The sequence below is a fragment of the Myotis daubentonii genome, chromosome X, assembly GCF_963259705.1.
Source record: "Myotis daubentonii chromosome X, mMyoDau2.1, whole genome shotgun sequence".
NCBI classification, from domain to species: Eukaryota; Metazoa; Chordata; class Mammalia; order Chiroptera; family Vespertilionidae; genus Myotis; species Myotis daubentonii.
Genome location: NC_081861.1, coordinates 128,425,182 through 128,444,768, shown reverse-complemented (window position 1 = coordinate 128,444,768; position 19,587 = coordinate 128,425,182). Strand labels below are relative to the sequence as shown.

General features: G+C 45.8%; 1 protein-coding gene across 3 annotated transcripts in view; it reads right to left on the bottom strand.

The window, feature by feature from the left end:
• MAP7D2 (MAP7 domain containing 2) overlaps nucleotides 1-19,587 on the bottom strand; it is a 110,771-nt gene that overhangs the window by 61,462 nt on the left and 29,722 nt on the right. For all 3 annotated transcript variants that reach the window (XM_059680481.1, XM_059680480.1, XM_059680482.1), the window contains exon 2: nucleotides 1,007-1,084. In XM_059680481.1, coding sequence (XP_059536464.1) covers nucleotides 1,007-1,084 — 78 coding nt within the window. The remainder of the gene's footprint in view (nucleotides 1-1,006; nucleotides 1,085-19,587) is intronic.

The following is a 19,587-nucleotide window of genomic DNA, read 5'->3' as shown; positions in this document are numbered from 1 at the left end:
GGCCACAGTGACTGAGATGAGGGGTTCTGGCAGCTCTGCCACTAGCTGGGTGGCCCTGGGCATGCTAACCATACCATCTCTGCTTTGGTTTCCTCCTCTGTGACATGAGGACAGTCACGTTTGCAACATCATGGTGCTGTGAAAATGGAACGAGACAATGCATGAAAAAGGTACAGTATGTTACCCTACACGTGGCAGCTACGACTATCAGTGTCATCCTCGAGTCAGTCTTGCCAGCCTGTGTAAGCCATACACGGGCTGAGAAATGAGAGTTGTAACGGTACATTCATTCAAAATTCAAAACACGTTAACTGTGTGTACACCACTCACTGAGCTAGGCAAGGGGGTAAACACATGAATGAGCTTGTCCTTCACAACACAATTAATAAAGGGGCCTTAACCCTACCTGGCCCAGTCAGGGAAGGGTTCCCTGGAGGGAACAATGCCTGAGCCAACCAGTAGAAGGCAGTCAAGAGAGAACTTAAAAGCTCCTCATTTGTCTCAATTCGGGGGGTAGGGGATCACTTTCTATCTACCTCAGAGCACCCCGTGGGGACATGCCCTACTTACCCATCTTCAACCTGCAAGAGGTAAGGCAGCCTTTCTCAACTGGGTTCCCCATCTTAACACAGATAATGTCTCGATTGGCCTTTCTTGAAGCCCCAGAGAGAGAGAACCTGAGTGAGGGCATACAGTGGATACCCGAGAGGCGAGGGTGGCAAGTGCTTCTCAGGTCCTCATTCCTCATGCTACCCACAGCCCCGAACACAGGGCCTGGAACACAGCGTACGCTCAATGTGTGCTAGGCGAGTAAAGGAACTATTTGGAGAATAACATAATTGTGAACGCACCAATCGCAGCATGGGTTTGCCCCCAATTCTCCATGTTCATCTAACAACTGTCCTACCTTTCTTCCAATTCAGTCGAAGAATTTTAAGGCTCTTGAGGAAAGATACAGCCATATCTCCACTTCCTTGGTCCTAAACTGCCAAAGTGCACAACTTACCTATGAACCTTTCTCTTTCTTCGCGTCGTTCCTTGGCTAGTCTTTGTCTCTCATCACATCTTAAGAACCCCTCCATGCCTGCAAGAAAGAAAACATGATTTTTAGAGAGAGTGGAGGGAGAGAGTGGGGGGGGGGGGAGACACATCAACTGGTTGTCTCCCATACCCACCCTGACCAGGGCTTGGCATTGAACCTGCAACCTAGGTATGTGCCCTTAACCAGGAATCAAACCTGAGATCCTTTGGTGCTTGGGCCTACTCTCTAACCACTGAGCACACTGGCCAGGGCCACATGCTCAAGTTTGATTTTGGTTCTGAGAAATTTGCTCTGATGTCAATCTCAGTATTTTATTTGTATTTGTATTTATTTTTAAAATATATTTTTATTGATTTCAGAGAGGAAGTGAGAAGGAGAGAGAGAGAGAAACATCAATGATGAGAGAGTCATTGATCGGCTCCCTCCTACACACCTCTTACTGGGGATGGAGCCCGAAACTCAGGCATGTGCCCTGACTGGGAATTGAACCGTTCTTATAGTATGGGAAATAATTTACAGCACTAGGTCACCATTGGTAATTCATGAATATTATTTATCTAATGTTCCAGTATAACATTTAGAAGCAATAGGCTTCAGTGTTAGCCCAACCATCAGCTTCCTAGTTCCTGAAACCTCCTCTATTGTGACATCACAAGCTGGCTTCATTGTGCCAGTTGCCATGGAAACCTGTGCCCCACCCCTTTCTGGAAGGTTCCTGTACTGTCCAGGAAGGACTGAGGGGTCTGGGCTACAAAGTAGGAATATAAGGACAGGGATAGATGAGACAAACACTAGATTGTCACGATTTCCCTCCAGCATCTGCTATTGCTGCCTGGATCACAGACAGGGCAAATCAGTGCTTATTAAGAGAGAAGCACTAAAAAAATCAACCCTGAACTAGTGTCACTCTCCATGTTTGGTTTCAATCAACTTAATCGATGCTACCAACAACATGGATGGCATAATTTCAAGCCCCCTCCCAAATAAAATAATTTCAAGGCCCAACTTCTCAGCTCTTCACTGCTGGGCCCCACAATCAAAGCCCAAACACTCTTCCCAGCTTGACCTCAGCACTGCCCCTTTCTCCCACACACCTTCCAACTAAAACCGCCCCTTCTCCCCCTCCCCCCTACCTTCAAGACCCCACAAGTCCCCAGACCCTGAGATACTCTGTGCCCCCCAGACAGAGGAAGCCTAATTTCATTCTGTTTGGTTGTTGTGTTCTCCTCTAATCCGTTTTCCATGGGGACAGAGAGGTTACTGAACCAAGGTGGCTTCTGCATCTCTGGGTCACCCAGCTCAGGCCACTGTCTTGTCCCCTTCAGTTGCCCCAAGATACACACACAGTCAAAGGTAGGCATGTAGTCGGTGGAAGGGGAGCAGTGAGATAAAACCACATTTCTCTTTTCTCTAAATATGTTCAGGCTCTCGTCTCTACAGCAAGAGTTTGACTAGTATGAATATGTTCTACGTGAAAAACCACAAAGAGAAGTCAAAGAGCCCTGGACAGATGCTTGTGCCCTCCCAAGGGGGACATGCACCTCTCTGTGGTGCCCACGCCACCCTCCAGGCGTTAATGGGCCTGCCCCATATCTAAGGTAGAGCACAAGAACTACTGAAAATGTTCTTTAAAAAGAAGAAAGAAAGAAATGGAGAGAAAAGGGCCAAGCACATTTGAAACTGGCCACCTTACCTCGAGGCTTTTCGAACAGAAAGCTGGGTTTTCCGTGGACATACATGATTTCAGGCTGCTTCCTGGTGGACATTTGAGGCTCACTTTCAAATCCCTGACAGCAAGTCTTTACTATGATGCTGCTGCTCTGTTTCATCATAATAGGAGGTGACAACAGAGCAGTTACTATGGACCAGGGCACTGCTTGGATTACTGTCATAATAGGAGGTGACAGAGCAGTTACTATGGACCAGGGCACTGCTTGGATTACTGTCACCAGGGCACTGCTTGGATTACTGTCATAATAGGAGGTGACAACAGAGCAGTTACTATGGACCAGGGCACTGCTTGGATTACTGTCATAACAGGAGGTGACAACAGAGCAGTTACTATGGACCAGGGCACTGCTTGGATTACTGTTATAATAGGAGGTGACAACAGAGCAGTTACTATGGACCAGTGTACTGCTTGGATTACTGTCACCAGGGCACTGCTTGGATTACTGTCATAACAGGAGGTGACAACAGAGCAGTTACTATGGACCAGGGCACTGCTTGGATTACTGTTATAATAGGAGGTGACAACAGAGCAGTTACTATGGACCAGTGTACTGCTTGGATTACTGTCACCAGGGCACTGCTTGGATTACTGTCACAACAGGAGGTGACAACAGAGCAGTTACTATGGACCAGTGCACTGCTTGGATTACTATCACCAGGGCACTGCTTGGATTACTGTCATAACAGGAGGTGACAACAGAGCAGTTACTATGGACCAGTGCACTGCTTGGATTACTGTCACCAGGGCACTGCTTGGATTACTGTCATAACAGGAGGTGACAACAGAGCAGTTACTATGGACCAGTGCACTTCTTGGATTACTGTCACCAGGGCACTGCTTGGATTACTGTCATAATAGGAGGTGACAACAGAGTAGTTACTATGGACCAGTGCACTTGGATTGCTATCACGATCTTATAGGTGCAGAAAGGGAGGCACAGAGAGGTTAATTAACTTGTCTGAGGTTACACCTTCAGAAGTGGAGAAGCCAGGTTCCAATACAAGAACCTGACTACAGGACCTACATACTTTCTTTTTTTAAAATTTGTATTTATTGGTTTTAGAGAGAGAAGGGAGAGAGGGAGACAAACAGACAGACATCAACTTGTTGCTCCATTTATTTATACATTCATTGGTTGCTTCTTGTGTGCCCAACCAGGGATCAAACCCACAACCTTAGTGTACTGCAAGCATGTCAAACTCAAAGGCTAACACGGGCCAAATAAACAAGTTTAAGTGTATGTGGGTCACAAAAAAAACAAAAGCTTCAATTTTCATAGAAACGTAGGTTTATTTCTATAGAGACATGCTGAATCCAAAGGGCTGAAACAAATGAGTAATCGTTAACATAAAATAGTAGAACATTTTATAAAATTAATATTTTTTTCTTGAACATTAATTTACCAGACACTGAATAACTGCACAAATTAATAAGCGTAATGCAAAAAAACCTATTTTTCTTGTTCTTTGAAAGCAAAATATTTCCTTAGTCCAAGATTAATGATGTGGCCATTGGCTGCTAAAATATTCGCTGCTGCTATTAGTGGAGAGAAGTGGTGCGCCTGTGTAAGGCGTGTAAGGCGCATAAGGCGCGTAAAGGCGCGCTTTTAAGGGAAATGGATGCAACACGAGTATAGTGATCAGTCATTAGCGAATGTTAGTTCATTATTAATCCTATCTAATAAAAGACAAAAAGGGTAATTAACCGTACCTCCACTACGCTTCCCATTGGCTAATCATGGCAATATGCAAATTAACCACCAACAAAGATGGTGGTTAATTTGCATATGCAAGCTCCAAGCGGTGGAGTGAAGCCAAACAGCCCCGAAGCCATCGAGCAGCGACGCCTCACTGCCCCGGGATCAGCGGAGCCGCGAGGCCTCCCAGCACCGGCGTCAAGCGGAGCCGCGAGGCCTCCCAGCACCGGGATCAGCGGAGCCATGAGGCCTCCTGGTCCCTGGAGCAGCATGACAGGGGGCGGTGCCGCAACCCCCAGATAGGCTCTGCTCTGTGGGTGACAGGGGGCAGCGCCCCAACCCCCTGATCCGCCCTGCTCTGTGCGTGACAGGGTGGAGCTCCCCAATCCCCTGATCGGCCCTGCCCTGAGTGTGTCAGGGGGCAGCACCCCAACTCCCCGATCGGCCCTACTCTGTGCGTGACAGGGAGGAGCTCCCCAACCCCCAGATAGGCCCTGCTCTGTGCCTGACAGGGGGCTGCACCCCAACCCCCTGATCGGCCCTGCTCTGTGCGTGACGGGGGGAGCTCCCCAACCCCCAGATAGGCCCTGCTCTGTGGGTGACAGGGGGCAGTACCCCAACCCCCTGATCGGCCCTGCTCTGTGCCTGACAGGGGGGAGCTCCCCAACCCCTAATCGGCCCTGCCCTGAGTGTGTCAGGGGGCAGCACCCCAACTCCCGGATCGGCCCTTCTCTGTGCCTGACAGGGGGCAGCGCCCCAACCCCCTGATTGGCTGGCTCTGTGCATGACAGGGGGCAGCGCCCCAACCCTCCTATTGGTCCTGCTCTGTGAGTGACAGGAGGCCATGCCCCACCCCCCACCCCCCCATCAGCCCTGCCCTGAGCGTGACAGGGGGCAGCGCTGCAACCTCCCGAACTGCCCTGCTCTGTGCGAGGCAGGGGGTGGTGCCACAACCTCCCCATTGGCCCTGCCTTGAGTGTGACAGGGGGTGGCGCTCCAACCCCTCAATCGGCCCTACCCTGAGCATGACTGGGGGTGGCATCGCAACCTCCCGATCCGCCCTGCTCTGTGCATGACAGGGGGCGGCGCCCCAACTCCCCAATTGGCCCTGCTCTGAGCCCGACCAGGGGCTGCGGGGCAGGCACCTAGGGATTGGGCCTGCCCTCTGCCACCCGGGAGCAGGCCTAAGCCAGCAGGTCGTTATCTCCCAAGGGGTCCCAGACTGTGAGAGGGCACAAGTGGGGCTGAGGGATACCCCCCGCCAGTGCACAAATTTCTGTGCACCTGGCCTCTAGTTATGTATAACAGGATATTGTAAAAAATAAGTTATGAAATTTTTATTAAAACGTTTCTTACATACCGTTATATTGGCTGAGTCGCAAAAATATTCATTGTGGGCCACATGTGGCCTGTGGGCCACAAGTTTGACATGTTTGGTGTATTGGGACAACACTAACCAACTGGGCTCCCTTGCCAGGGTCAAGACACACACACACACACACACACACACACACACACACACACACACACTTTTTTTTTTTGAAAAGGCATATGTAGAGGATCCCCTGCTCCATGGCTTTTATTTTGATAAAAAGTCCTGCAAATCTAAACATCAAGCTACAGAGTTACAATTGAATGTACCTCACCATGAAAGGATTTTGGCAAGTGCATCCCATGAAATGGATCACAATTCATATAAAAGTGGTGATATGGAGAAGACACTCACTGGCATGCAGAATGCCAAACAGCTCTCCCTTCTATCTCATAGTTCATCTATTGAGTCCCTTTCTCTAGTGGCTGATATATTTGGACTGGGTATCTTTAAAATTGGCAGTGACAGCCTCCAGCAAAGCACTTCTCTAGAAAGTTGGTTGACATCCTATAAAAGCAATCACAGCTCTGGGAACATACTAGTAAGCGTAAGCAGTGGCTCAGTTGGTAAAAGGACATTAGATTTCCTAAATAGTTTGGAGAATATCCAGAGCCCCTCAGAGCAAAAGATATTGCAGTGTGCGTGTGTGTGTTCATTAAAATATATATATATATATATATATATATATATATATATATATATATATATATATACATACTAGGGGCCCGGTGCATGAAATTCATGCATGGGGCGGGGGGGGGGGTGTCCCTCAGACCAGCCTGCCCCATCTCACATACTGGGAGCCCTCAGGGGATGTCCTAGTGACAGCTTAGGCCTGCTCCCTGCTCCCCTTGGGGAGCGGGCCTAAGCCACAGTCTGGCCTCCCTTTGTGGGAGGTGACCAGGCTGATCAGGGGAAGGCACCAGCCCCATCACCCCGCTGCTGCAGCCACTGCCAGCCACTGCAGCCACCAAGGTGTTTTCATCAACACGGACTCCAGTCCCGTCACCATGAAAAAATGACAACTTTCTTTAGGCATTTTCAAGATGTGTCTTTCATAGGATATGGCATTTCTTTATTATTTTTTTATCCTCACCTGAGGATATGTTTCCATTGATTTTTAGAGAATGTGGAAGAGAAAGGGAAAGACAGAGAGAAACATCAAAGTGAGAGGAACACTTTGATTGGTTGCCTCCTGCATGAGCCCTGACCTGGGCCCCGGCCAGGGAGGAGCCTGCAACCTAGGTACATGCCCTTGGTCAGAATTGAACCCAGACCCAGAAGTGGGCAGGCCAAGGCATTATCCACTGAGCAAAACCAGCTAGGACAGGATATGACATTTCTTAACCCTCCAGCAGCAGATCTTCGTATTTTTCGTCAGGAGTGTGGTGAAAAACCCTAGATCACCTTTTTGGATTCTTATTACCCAAGTTACTAAGAAGATTACCAGTGGCATACAGGGAGCTTAACCAATGAGCGGTCAGAAAAGGTGTTTCCTCTGTAGTTCACACCAATTGCCGGCTTGGACCCCCAGCCCAGACCTGATGCCTCTGGCCCAGGCTTCAGGCCTGGGCAAGGGACCCCCATCTTCCTCCAATCACCAGCTCCGCCCTCACCCAGGCCTGACGCCTCGGCCAGAGGCATGACCCCCATCACCCTCCCATTGCCAGATCGGCCCCTTGCCCAGGCTTGATGCCTCCACCAGAGGTGTCAGGCCTGGGCAGGGGACCCCCATCTCCCCCCGATTACCGGTTTCTGGGCGGCTACTGGGGTCACACAAGAGGTCATGGATGGCAGCTCTGGTGCTGGCGGCTGCACTGTCCTGCCCTGCCTGCAGTATGCAAATTAGCTGTCATCTTTGTTGGCAGTTAATTTGCATATCATGCTGATTAGCCAATGTGAGGCATAGCGAAGGTACGGTCAATTACCATGTTTACCTATTATTAGATAGGCTATTTATTGATTTCAGAGAGGAAGGAAGAGGGAAGAGCTAGAGAAACATCAATGATGAGAGAGAATCACTGATCAGCTGCCTCCAGCACACCCCCTACTGGGGACCAAGCCCAAAACCTGGGAATGTGTCCTTGACCAGAATAGAACCCGGGACCCTTCAGTCCGCACTCTGACATTCTCTCCACTGAGCCAAACCAGCTAGGGCTCCTGCCCCATTCTTGATGCCATCTTGCTTTCCAGGACAACCATATTCAGGTGATGTGCAGCCCTGAAATGGAGGCCTTTTCCTGGGCAATTCATCCCTACAGGAAATGAGAATGAAACTGGGATACTGAGCTGCTAAACAACTATTTTATGTTAACAGAACAGCATGAAATTCCATACTTCACTGATTTGCTCTTGTTTGAAATAACTTCCCGTTCATTGTGTCTGGGCCGCAGGAATACATTTTTAAAAACTAATTTTAAAATGAATTTTATTAGCCTGAGGCACTCTCCCACTAGAATATTAATGAGATGCTATTATTCAATTATTCATGGTACTGGTAATAACCATTATCGAAACACAAAGTTTTTAGGGGAAGCCAGCTGTGTTTGACTTTTAAAAATTAATTGCATTAAATGAATTTTAAAGTACCCTTCTCAATCATACTCACATCCATGCAATTGTAATGTCCTCCAAAAAAGAAAGGGGACCAGGAATGAAGACCTCATCAAGTGGGAAGTCCAATGCTAGCTGTGATGATCTGGCTAAGCACAGGGAGACAACTGGCTCTCAACTGTGGCCACACAATGGAATCTCCTGGGAGCTTTAAAACTTACAAGTGCCTGTGTCTCCCTTTCAGAAGCTGACCTGGTTGACACAGGTATGGCCAGGGCCTTGGTGCTTTCAAAGCTCCCATGTGACTGTAAGGTGCAGCAGTAGGACAGAGAACTGCACACCAGAAGTGTCTGGAGGGCTTGTAACCCCAGGCTACTGGGTGGTACACCCAGAGCTTCTGATAGAGTTAATCCCATCTGTGGCCTTCTTCCAAGTCCCCCAAGTTACTGGTTTTACTTTTTCCTCTCAAATATCCAGATAATAGATCTGGTTCCAACAAAACATTTTTTAAAAATTAAATTGATTGGGATAACACTGGTTAATAACATTATATATACTTCAGATGTACAACTTTATAATTTAATGTCTATACACTCTATTGCATGCTTGCCACCCGAAATCTAGTGTTCTTCTGTCACCATATATTTCACTCCCTTCACCAGTCTGTATCTATGAGTTTTTTATTTTGTTGTTCGTTTGTTGCTTTTTGTTTTATATCCCATGAGTGAAATCACATGGTTCTTGTCCTCTGTCTGACTTATTTCACTTAGCACAATACTCTCAAGAATCATCCATGTCACAAATGGCAAAATTTCATCTTTTTATGGCTGAGTAGTATTCCATTGTATATGTATACATGTTCAACTAATCTTCTGTCGAAGGACACTTGGGTTGTTTCCTTGTTTTGGATTTTGTGAATAATACTTCAATGAACATACGGATGCTTGCAGTTTTAAGAATAAGTCTTTTCAAAATTCTTGGATACCCAGAAGAAGGATTGCTGGATCATACAGTAGTTCTATTTTTAATTTTTTTAGGAACCTCCATAACACTTTCCAAGGTGGCTGCACCAATTTACATTCCCACCAGCAGTGCCCTAGGTTTCCTTTTTCTCCACAACCTCTCCAACGCTTTTTATTTCTTGTCTTACTGATAATAGCTATTCTAACAGGAGAAAGGTGGTATCTCATTGTGGTTTTCATTTGAATTTCCCTTATAGCTAGTGATTCAACAAAGCATTTTTTAAAAATGCAAAGATATGTGGTTCATTTGAATATGTAAAAATCATACATCCCTGTAAAGTGTCTTTGCCACACAACCTCAAGAGCTTTGTTATTATATTTTACAAAATTGGGGAGCAAAAATGAATGTTGACAAATTGAAAGAAAAATAAATTAGTCTGCTACTGTTTTTGTTTAAATATGTTTTTATTGATTTCAGAGAAAGGAAGAGAGAGGGAAAGAGAGAAACATCAATGATAAGAGAGAAACACTGAACGGCTGCCTCCTACACATCCCCTATTGGAGGTCAAGCCTGAAACCCACGCATGTGCCCTGATCAGGAATCGAACCAGCGACCTCTTGGTTCATAGGGTGATGCTCAACCACTGAGCACACCAGCTGGGCAGTATGCTACTATTTGTTAAAAAAGGGGGAGAGGGGATGAAAAATGTGCCAATGAATGATAATGTTTTGTGATAGTTACTGTGATTACATGAAATTATATATGTGAAGAACTTTCCATTATAACAAATGCTCATTAAATGTTAGTTGCCATTATTTTTAGAGGGAGGTTATATTTAGAGATTAAAGAAATGAAGACTCAAAAAAGTCAAGTGACATATCTAATGCTATATTAAGTAGAGGGACTCATTACATCTCTGACCCTTTAACCTGTTGTGATTTCTCCTAGACTCTGCTGCTCTCCCTGGGGGTGGGGAGAGAGGGTCATGGGAGGCAGGATCAGCAATGAAGGCCAGAAAGTTGGAAATTCTGGGGAGGGGTAATGGTATATATAAAAATATGCTAGAGAATAATAGTCAGAGCCCAAGACCTCATTGAACTTCAGTCCTGCCAGTGGGAACTGAAAATCAATGGACAGAATCCAGAACCTTGGTTCATGTTTGCATGTAGATATACTGTTTTTATTCAGAAAGCATCGTATATTCCTGCCTCATATTTTCAATTAAAATCTTAAAACCAACACGGCTAGCATGGCCCAGTGGTTGAGTATCGACCTATGAACCAGGAGGTCCCTGTTCAATTCCCGGTCAGGGCACATGCCCAAGTTGTGGGCTCAATCCCCAGTGGGGGGCCTGCAGGAGGCAGCCGATCCATGATTCTCTCTCATTATTGATGTTTCTATCTCCCTTTCCATTTCCCTCCCTCTCTGAAATCAATAAAAATACATTTTTTAAATATCTCAAAACCAATTACAACCCCAAAGGGTCAGTAAACTTTCTATTTAAATGTATTTCCGGATGGAGCTAAATCCCAGTTCCCAGTAGCTCCTGTTGGTGTCCATCCACGTCTCAGTATGACTGCTTCAGTGCAGTGGACTGTGATGAAAACCCACAGCACTAAGAGCTAAAGAAGATGCTTGCCTGGCAACCTGATTTTTTCTCTAAAATGAAATTCAGACGCATTAAAGGCACTCTGAGAATATTAATAAATCAACCTTTAATACTGTTAAAATCATACCAGTGAACAATGCACAAAATCCCTGAAAAGTACATTTAATGCATGACTGGTACTTTCAAAATTCCAAATTATGGAATTTCAGGGGGAAGAGCTTTCAGGGGCCCAATTCAATGTTCTACTTGCTTCAAGAGAGAGAGGGTTGCTCCCTGACCTCCACCAGAAAGAGAATGAATGGTCTTTATCCTCTTGGCTTCCTCCATTCTGCTCATCCAATAAAGTGGCTCAGTTCTTGGGCTTTTGTTATATAGATGGAGAATATAGGTAGAAAGGGCTTCAGGACTGCAAGAAGTGAATGGGCTTTGATTACTGACATTAGAAAGGGGAGCAAAAACTGTGTGAGGGGATGAAAGAGAACGAAGTGAGACATGGAGGACAAGGGAGTCAGGAACTATGTCAGGTTGCCTCTGGGGAGAATTATGCCTGAAAGTTTAGTACTGGAAGGGGTTTCAAATGACCCTCAGGAGGTAGGTAGGGATGTATGTGTGTGTGTGTGTGTGTGTGTGTGAGAGAGAGAGAGAGAGAGAGAGAGAGAGAGAGAGAGAGAGAGATACTGGGAACCAGAGGAACAAAGAGCTGCAGGTTAGAATTCAATTGACGTGTCCAGTAAATATCTGAATTGCTTTTAATCTGTTTTGCCCACTGAATTCTATTTCTTTGGCTATCACATGGGGTTCTGTTATTTGGGATATTTATATTTAGAAACAAATACCTATGCAGGAACTAGCCTTAGGGGAGTCGCAGGGTTTCAAAGACCCTTCAGGGACCATTTATTCCATTTTCTATCTCTGGTAAGAGAAGAACTAGGTGGCTTCAACTGCAATTTGTGTTTTGTAACATGTCATTTTTCCCAATAGCTTAATAACTTAGCTGAGAACTTGGGGGGGCACTAATCCAGTGATTCTGGGGCTTTGCATACATCAGGAAAATCCCCTGGAAGACTTGTTAAAACAGACTGCTGGGTCCCCACTCTTCAGAGCTTCTGATGAAACAGATCTGGGGTGGGGCCTGGGAATCTGCGCTTCTAATGAGTTCCGAGGTGATGCTGATGCTGCTGGTCTGGGAGACACACTTTGAGAACCGCTGATCTAATCCAGTTCTCATCTGCTGTAACCTAGGTATCAAAATACATTAAAAATGTGTATACAGACATCAAAAAGTCCTTGGAAAGAAAGAAGTGGAGAAATAGGGAACTACATATGAATATACACAAATCTATGCTATTATTATGTTTTTGTAAAATACACTTGCTAAATACCTAGAGGTTTCTTTTAAAACTGCTGAATTACATTTTCCAGAAAAATGCCAGCCATATACTAAACGACTCAAATGATTCCTAAACAATTCTCTTAAATCGCAATTAGAGCTAAGAGAATGACCAGTTTTTATTATAGGGTTTTTGTTTGTTTTTAGTTTTGAACTGAGTGAAGTCCAAACAATCACGAAGAGCAGAAAAGTCTGACATCAAGGTCAAACAGTAATAAGAATGGTCTCCTCCTCTTCACCTCATAATCCTCACCAATCTGCCATGAAACCCTCTGCATGGGGTTACAGCCAGTCTGTTCCCAGTCCTCTGTTCTGTAAAAGGGAGGTAATGGTGGCCCAGCCAGTGTGTTTCAGTGGTTGAGCATTGACCTATGAACCAGGAGGTCACAGTTTGATTCCCAGTCAGGGCATATGCCCAGGTTGTGGGCTCAATCCCCAGTGTGGGGTGTACAGGAGGTAGCCGATAATGATTTTCTCTCATCATTGGTGTTTCTATCTCTCTCTCCCTTCCCTTCCTCTCTGAAATCAATAAAAATATATTCTATAGGATAAAAGGCTAATATGCAAATCAACCAAACTGAGGAATGACCGGTTGCTATGACGTGCACTGACTACCAGGGGGCAGATCCCTGACCGGTAGGTTAGCTTGCTGCTGGGGTCTGGCTGATCCGGACTGGGCGAGACAGGTCAGACACACCCTGGAGCCCTCTCGCAGTCCTTCCCTGGCCAAGGCGGGGTCTTGGATTGCGAGAGGGCACAGGCCAGGCTGAGGTACCCCATCAATCTGTGTTCCCAGCCTCTAGTAAAAAGATAAAATAAAATAAAATAGAATAAAAGGGAGGTAACAGTAGTGCCTGTCTGACTTACAGGAGAGATCTCTGGCACTGCTTTGCTGCATCCAACACACAGTGGGAGCTCCAAAAACTGAGCTATTCCGAGTGAGGTAATCTAGCCACCTGTTCCTATTTTTCCCTCTTTGTTTTCCACCACTGAGGCCTTCCACACACATATCTGAAGACCAAGCATGCTACCTGTCCTAAGGGGCAATCCTGAGAGAGTGCACGCAACACTGCCAGGGTAAATCCAGGGCAGGCATTCTTTTTCCATAAAAATTATACCAGAACAGGGATGTGTCCCCTTGATTTTTCATCTTCTGCCAAGTTAGTGATCATTGTTTATGTCTACACATGTAGACACAGTTCCTTCTGGTATATTAGTAGAAATAAGATCCTGTCTTTAGCAGGATAATGGCTTACTAAAAAAGAATCTGTACATGACATTTCACACTCACTGTGGAGGTGGTAATCACGCTGTTCTTCACCATTTCAACAGTATATTGCCTAATTATATTCACACACACTTATCTACTCATCCCAGGAACCAGCAACTCAGATACACTTCCCCAGAGCCAAATAAAAACATGCCAAGTTATAAAATTCAACTGTACCCTCTGGGGAACTGTATACATATTCATGGGCCAGACTGTCTTTCTCTAAAGGTACCATTTATTAAGTATTTATTTCCTGCCAGGCATTATGCTCTCCAAATGTTATTTAATGCTCACAATAATCCTAGGAGGTAGAAGGCATCCCCATTTTACAAATGAGGAAATTGAGACTCTAAGAGGTTAAGAAATTTGCCCAAAGTCACAGTTGGAATGTAGCAAAGCTTGGATTTGAGGCCAGTCTGGCTGACTTGTAAGCTGACGCATCAACTAAATTCTGAGAGGGAAGGAAGAGCACTGACCTAGGGATCTCGATGTCCAGAAACTGGGAACTATTCTTGCTGGGGTGCACGGAGGAGCGTGGTAAGAAAATGGGCTCAGTACACACTAACAATGTGACCACTGGGGAAGCATCTAAGCCTCAGTTTTCTCATCTGTTAAACAGGTATAATAGTAGAAACTGTGTCATAATGTGAAGCTTAAAGAATATATGTAAAGCTCTTAGCCCAACAGTACCCCAGTCAAGGGACCTTGAATAAATCTCTTTCCATCTCAGAGCTTTGGGCTCCTCTTCTGTGAAGCAGGAATATTATTACCTACTTTCCAGGGTTGGGGGGAGGCTTGTGAAAACACTTGGCAGGGGAACAGCCACAGTTGGCTCCCTTCCCCTGATGAAAAATGGGAACACAGATCAAACAAGTTGTGGCAGACACTCACTGGGGCCCCCAGCCCCAGGCCATGGAATCATAAGCTCCACATTCCAGTATTCCCAAGAACCCCATAAAATTCCCCCAGGAAACCCCCCACAACTTCCTAAGAGTCACAGTTTCCACTCAAGACTTGCTCTGCCCAGCTGATAATTCACTTAGAAGGTGAGTAGACATAGTCAAAGGTGGCTGAAAGAAGACAGCGAATGGATGGCTAGAAAAATTCAACTTAATTATCTATCTCTCTCTCCCTCCCCCTTCCTCTCTGAAATAAATAAATATATATATTTTTAAAAAGAAAGTGAGAGATTTATAAAGGATGCTAGAGGTCACTGAAGACCCTTTTGGCCAATCTTTATGCCACTCCCAGCCCCGTTACCTGTAAGGTCATTATTTTGGGAAGAGCTGTGCCCTTGAGCATGAGCGAGGCACGTCAGAGAGCTCCTTGTCCCAAGCCCCTTATTATGTCCTCTTTACAGAGTATTTGCACACACTGACATGCTCATGGGCACTTGGGGTCCCTCTATTCCACCCTTGCTGTTACAGGGTTGGCAGGAGCCTTTGGGCCCCATCTGAAGACAGCCCCTTTGTTTGAAGGCTGCCTCCTCCTCCTCTGCCATCTCACTGGGCACTTTGACCATTGCTGCAACTCAACCATCCAAAGTGCACCCTCCCACTCCAGGCCCTTCTATTCCCGGTATCAGCTGGCGGCAGCAGTTACATCAGCCAGTGAGTTGAGGGGCCACTGACAGGGTCCCTAAAATCAAAACCAAATCATAAGTGTGATGCTCAGAGACCTGCTTCCCCACCAGCTGGCCTCAGTTCCGAGAAGATTCCTGGATTTTAAAACGAAATACAAAGGAGAAATAGACAGGCTAGAAAATAAATCACTCCAGTATTACAAACAATTTGCGGACACACTGTATTTAAGAACTTTGAAACTTGCAACCTTTGGTTCTTTTTTCTCCCTGAAACGCACTCCCAGCAAGGTTGTTCCACCCTGCCCCAAGCTACAGGCTCTGCATCTGGCACCTGCAGCTCAGCCATAATTCTTAAACAAGGACATCTTCAAGGGCACTTTGAGACTTTGAGGCCGAAACAGCTTCCAGATCAAATTGATTCTTTTTAAATTGCAAGAGCGTCCGGCCAGCATGACTCAGTGGTTGAGTGTCAACCAACCTATGAACCAGGAGGTCACAGTTTAATTCCTGGTCAGGGCACATGCCTGGGTTGCAGGCTTGATCCCCAGTAGGGGGCATGCAGGAGGCAGCCGATCAATGATTCTCTCACATCACTAATGTTTCTATCTCTCTCCTTCTCTGAAATCAATAAAAAATATATTTTTAAAAAAGAACAACAATATACTGTTGTTATTGAAGCATGGTAGCCCATCCTGGCAATCGGGTTTGGATTCAACCCATTATTTTGAATTGGCCAAACTGTCACATTTGTATTACAGCTGAGCCCAAATCAGTGCTTAAATGACCACTGCCTTTAAAAACAACATTCACTGATGAATCTCAGAGGGAAGATGGGGGTGGGTGGATGGATGGGTGAGATTAACCGAAGAACTTATATGCATACATGCATAACCCATGGACACAGATAATAGTGTGGTGAAGGCCTGGGGTGTGGGGCTGGGGTGTGGAGGGGGTCTATAGGGGGCGAAAGGGGGACATTTGTAATACTCTCAACAATAAAGATAAATAAAAAAATAAAGTACCTCACAGGTTAAAAATGTTTTTTAAAAAACAGCATGCTACAAAAACCTTCCACTCTAGTGCATTGGTTCTCAACCAGGGGTGATTGTGCCCCCAGGGGACACTTGGTAATGTCCAGAGATAGTTTGGTTTGTCAAATCTTGGTGGGATGCTACTGGCATCCAGTGGGTAGAGGTCAGGGAAACTGCTAAACATCCTAGAGTATACTGATCCCCCCCCCCCACACACACACACACACAAACATACAATCACCAGAATCATCCAGCCCCAGATGGCAGCAGTGCCAAGGTTGTGAACTTTCTCCAATCTGCAAGCTGCATGTGCATTATATCCTTACACTGCATATGATATGATAGTGGGGAAGAGCACATAATAAGAATAGAGCCACAGTTGTCTAATAATCATTCACCTTACTAGCTATAGATGAGAAGTTTTCTTACAGACCCTGGGAAGCCGGAGGATGAAACAAGGCTGTAAAAAGATAAGATGCTTCGATGGGTCAATTACTCAGAAAATAAATACATTTTGAGAACAGAACAAGGACAGGACACGCTTTGATTTTGGTTGCTGTGCATGAACCCTGACCCGCTCCGGGAGTTTTCTCAGGAATGCTGACTATTCTCCAGTCCCAGGAAGGGGCTGAGCTGTTTGTAACATCATAGAACATTAGCCACCTTGTTATGGGACTTTGAGCTCCTGAAGGCGGAACTGCAGACCCTCCCCTCCCCTTTCCATGTTAAACTTGCAGCTCACAGCTGCACGTAGTAACTATCTTCTCTCTCAGAGGGTGAGAGCAGAATTTCCAGGATGACCTATTGCTCTGCCCATATATGATTCAATCCTGTCTTTAATTTGGCTCAAGTAGTGACAGGCCACCTCAGACCCATTGTGCCCAGTTTCACATACACCTTGGTTAATGCCACTTCAATATACAGCACTAAGAAAGGAGCTAAAAATGATAAATACACAATAAATATGATCCACATGTGGGCAGCTCCACTAAAGCACTGTAGCAATTTGTAGTAATATGCATTGTATAAAATTCTTTTTCAAAAATAGAAAATTGGGCCGAAACCAGTTTGGCTCAGTGGATAGAGTGTCGGCCTGCGGACTGAGGGGTCCCGGGTTCGGTTCTGGTCAAGGGCATGTACCTGGATTGCGGGCACATCCCCAGTGGGGGATGTGCAGGAGGCAGCTGATCGGTTTCTCTCTCATCGATGTTTCTAACTCTCTATCTCTCTCCCTTCCTCTCTGTAAAAAAAATCAATAAAAAAAATAGAGAATTGGGAAAAAACAACAACAAGATGGCGGCATAGGTAAACACCAGAGTTTGCTGCCTTGAACAACCACTTCAAAAATACAACTAAAAGACAGAATGGACAACATCCAGAACCACAGGAAGGCTGGCTGAGTGGAAATTCTACAACTAGAAGGAAAGAGAAAAGCATACTGAGATTCAGAGGAGGTGCAGTGTGGAAGTAAAATACTAAGGTACAGAGGAGCACACGGAGCGGGCTGGTGGCTGAGGGCGTGGTTGTCATTTTCAATCAGGAGGGAGTCTCAGGCCCTGAGTTCCAGTTCCAGGTGAGTCTCTGGGGACCCAGACTCATACGGGAGAAGCGGGACTATCTGGCATCGGTCGGAACTCGAGGGTAGCTTTCTCTCGGAGGGGCTTGCAGCGATTGCCGAGACACTGAGAAGCTGGGCCTCTGAGAGCAGCCATAACTGCTAGCCCCACCCTGTTGATCCTGTGGGACCCGCCCCGCCCAAGCCCTGCAGGGAGGCTTTTGCTGGATAGCCTCAGGCAGAGGCTAGATTAGCACCTCCCTAGAGATCCAGGAGCCAGTGTACCTAGAGGTCAGAGTGGGACCATCCAGTTTGCAGCTCCATGGAACCATAAAGGACACACTCAGGGGGCAGACTCAGTGAGCACCAAAGCCCCATTGAAGCAAGTCTTGCCCCGGAGGGGTGTCTCCAGCACAGAAGTTCTCCCACTGCAGACACAGCTGATTCTCACAGCCAAATGGCCTGGAGGTCAATTCCTCCCAGTGATACCTACAACAATCAAGGCTTAACTACAACAAGACTGTGCACAAAGACCACAAGGAGGTGCACCAAGAGTGTCCTCCTCAGGTAATTGGGGAGGCTGAACCACTAGGCCCTAGAGGACACTTAGCACAGAAAACCACTTTATCAACACAGGGAAGCATAAAAAATGCGGAGACAAAGAAACAGGTCACAAATGACAGAAACGGAGGAAAGCAAACTACTGGATATAGAGTTCAAAACCACACTTTTAAGGTTTTTCAAGAATTTTCTAGAAACTGCCGATAAACTTAATGAGACCTACAAGAAATCTAATGAGACACTCGAGTTTGTGATAAAGGACCAACTAGAAATTAAGCATACACTGACTGAAATAAAGAATATTATACAGACTCCCAACAGCAGACCAGAGGATCTCAAGAATCAAGTCAACAATTTGAAATACGAAGAAGCAAAAAACACCCAACTGGAAAAGCAAAATGAAAAAAGAATCCAAAAATACGAAGATAGTGTAAGGAGCCTCTGGGACAGCTTCAAGTGTACCAACATCCAAATTATAGGGGTGCACCCCCTTGTGGTCTTGGTGCACCCCCTTGTGGTCTTTGTGCACAGTCTTGTTGTAGTTAAGCCTTGATTGTTGTAGGTATCACTGGGAGGAATTGACCTCCAGGCCATTTGGCTGTGAGAATCAGCTGTGTCTGCAGTGGGAGAACTTCTGTGCTGGAGACACCCCTCCGGGGCAAGATTTGCTTCAATGGGGCTTTGGTGCTCACTGAGTCTGCCCCCTGAGTGTGTCCTTTATGGTTCCATGGAGCTGCAAACTGGATGGTCCCACTCTGACCTCTGGGTACACTGGCTCCTATAGAAGAAGAGAGAGAGCAAGATATTGAAAACCTATTTGAAGAAATAATGACAGAAAACTTCCCCTACCTGGTGAAAGAAATAGACTTACAAGTCCAGGAAGCAAAGAGAACCCCAAACAAAAGGAATCCAAAGAGGGCCACACCAAGACACATCATAATTAAAATGCCAAGAGCAAAAGACAAAGAGAGAATCTTAAAAGCAGCAAGAGAAAGACAGTCAGTTACCTACAAGGGAGTACCCATAGGACTGTCAGCTGACTTCTCAACAGAAACTTTGCAGGCCAGAAGGGAGTGGCAATAAATATTCAAAGTGATGAATGCCAAGAATCTACAACCAGGATTACTTTATCCAGCAAAGCTATCATTCAGAATTGAAGGTCAGATAAAGAGCTTCACAGATAAGAAAAAGCTAAAGGAGTTCATCACCAGTCTTATATGAAATGCTGAAA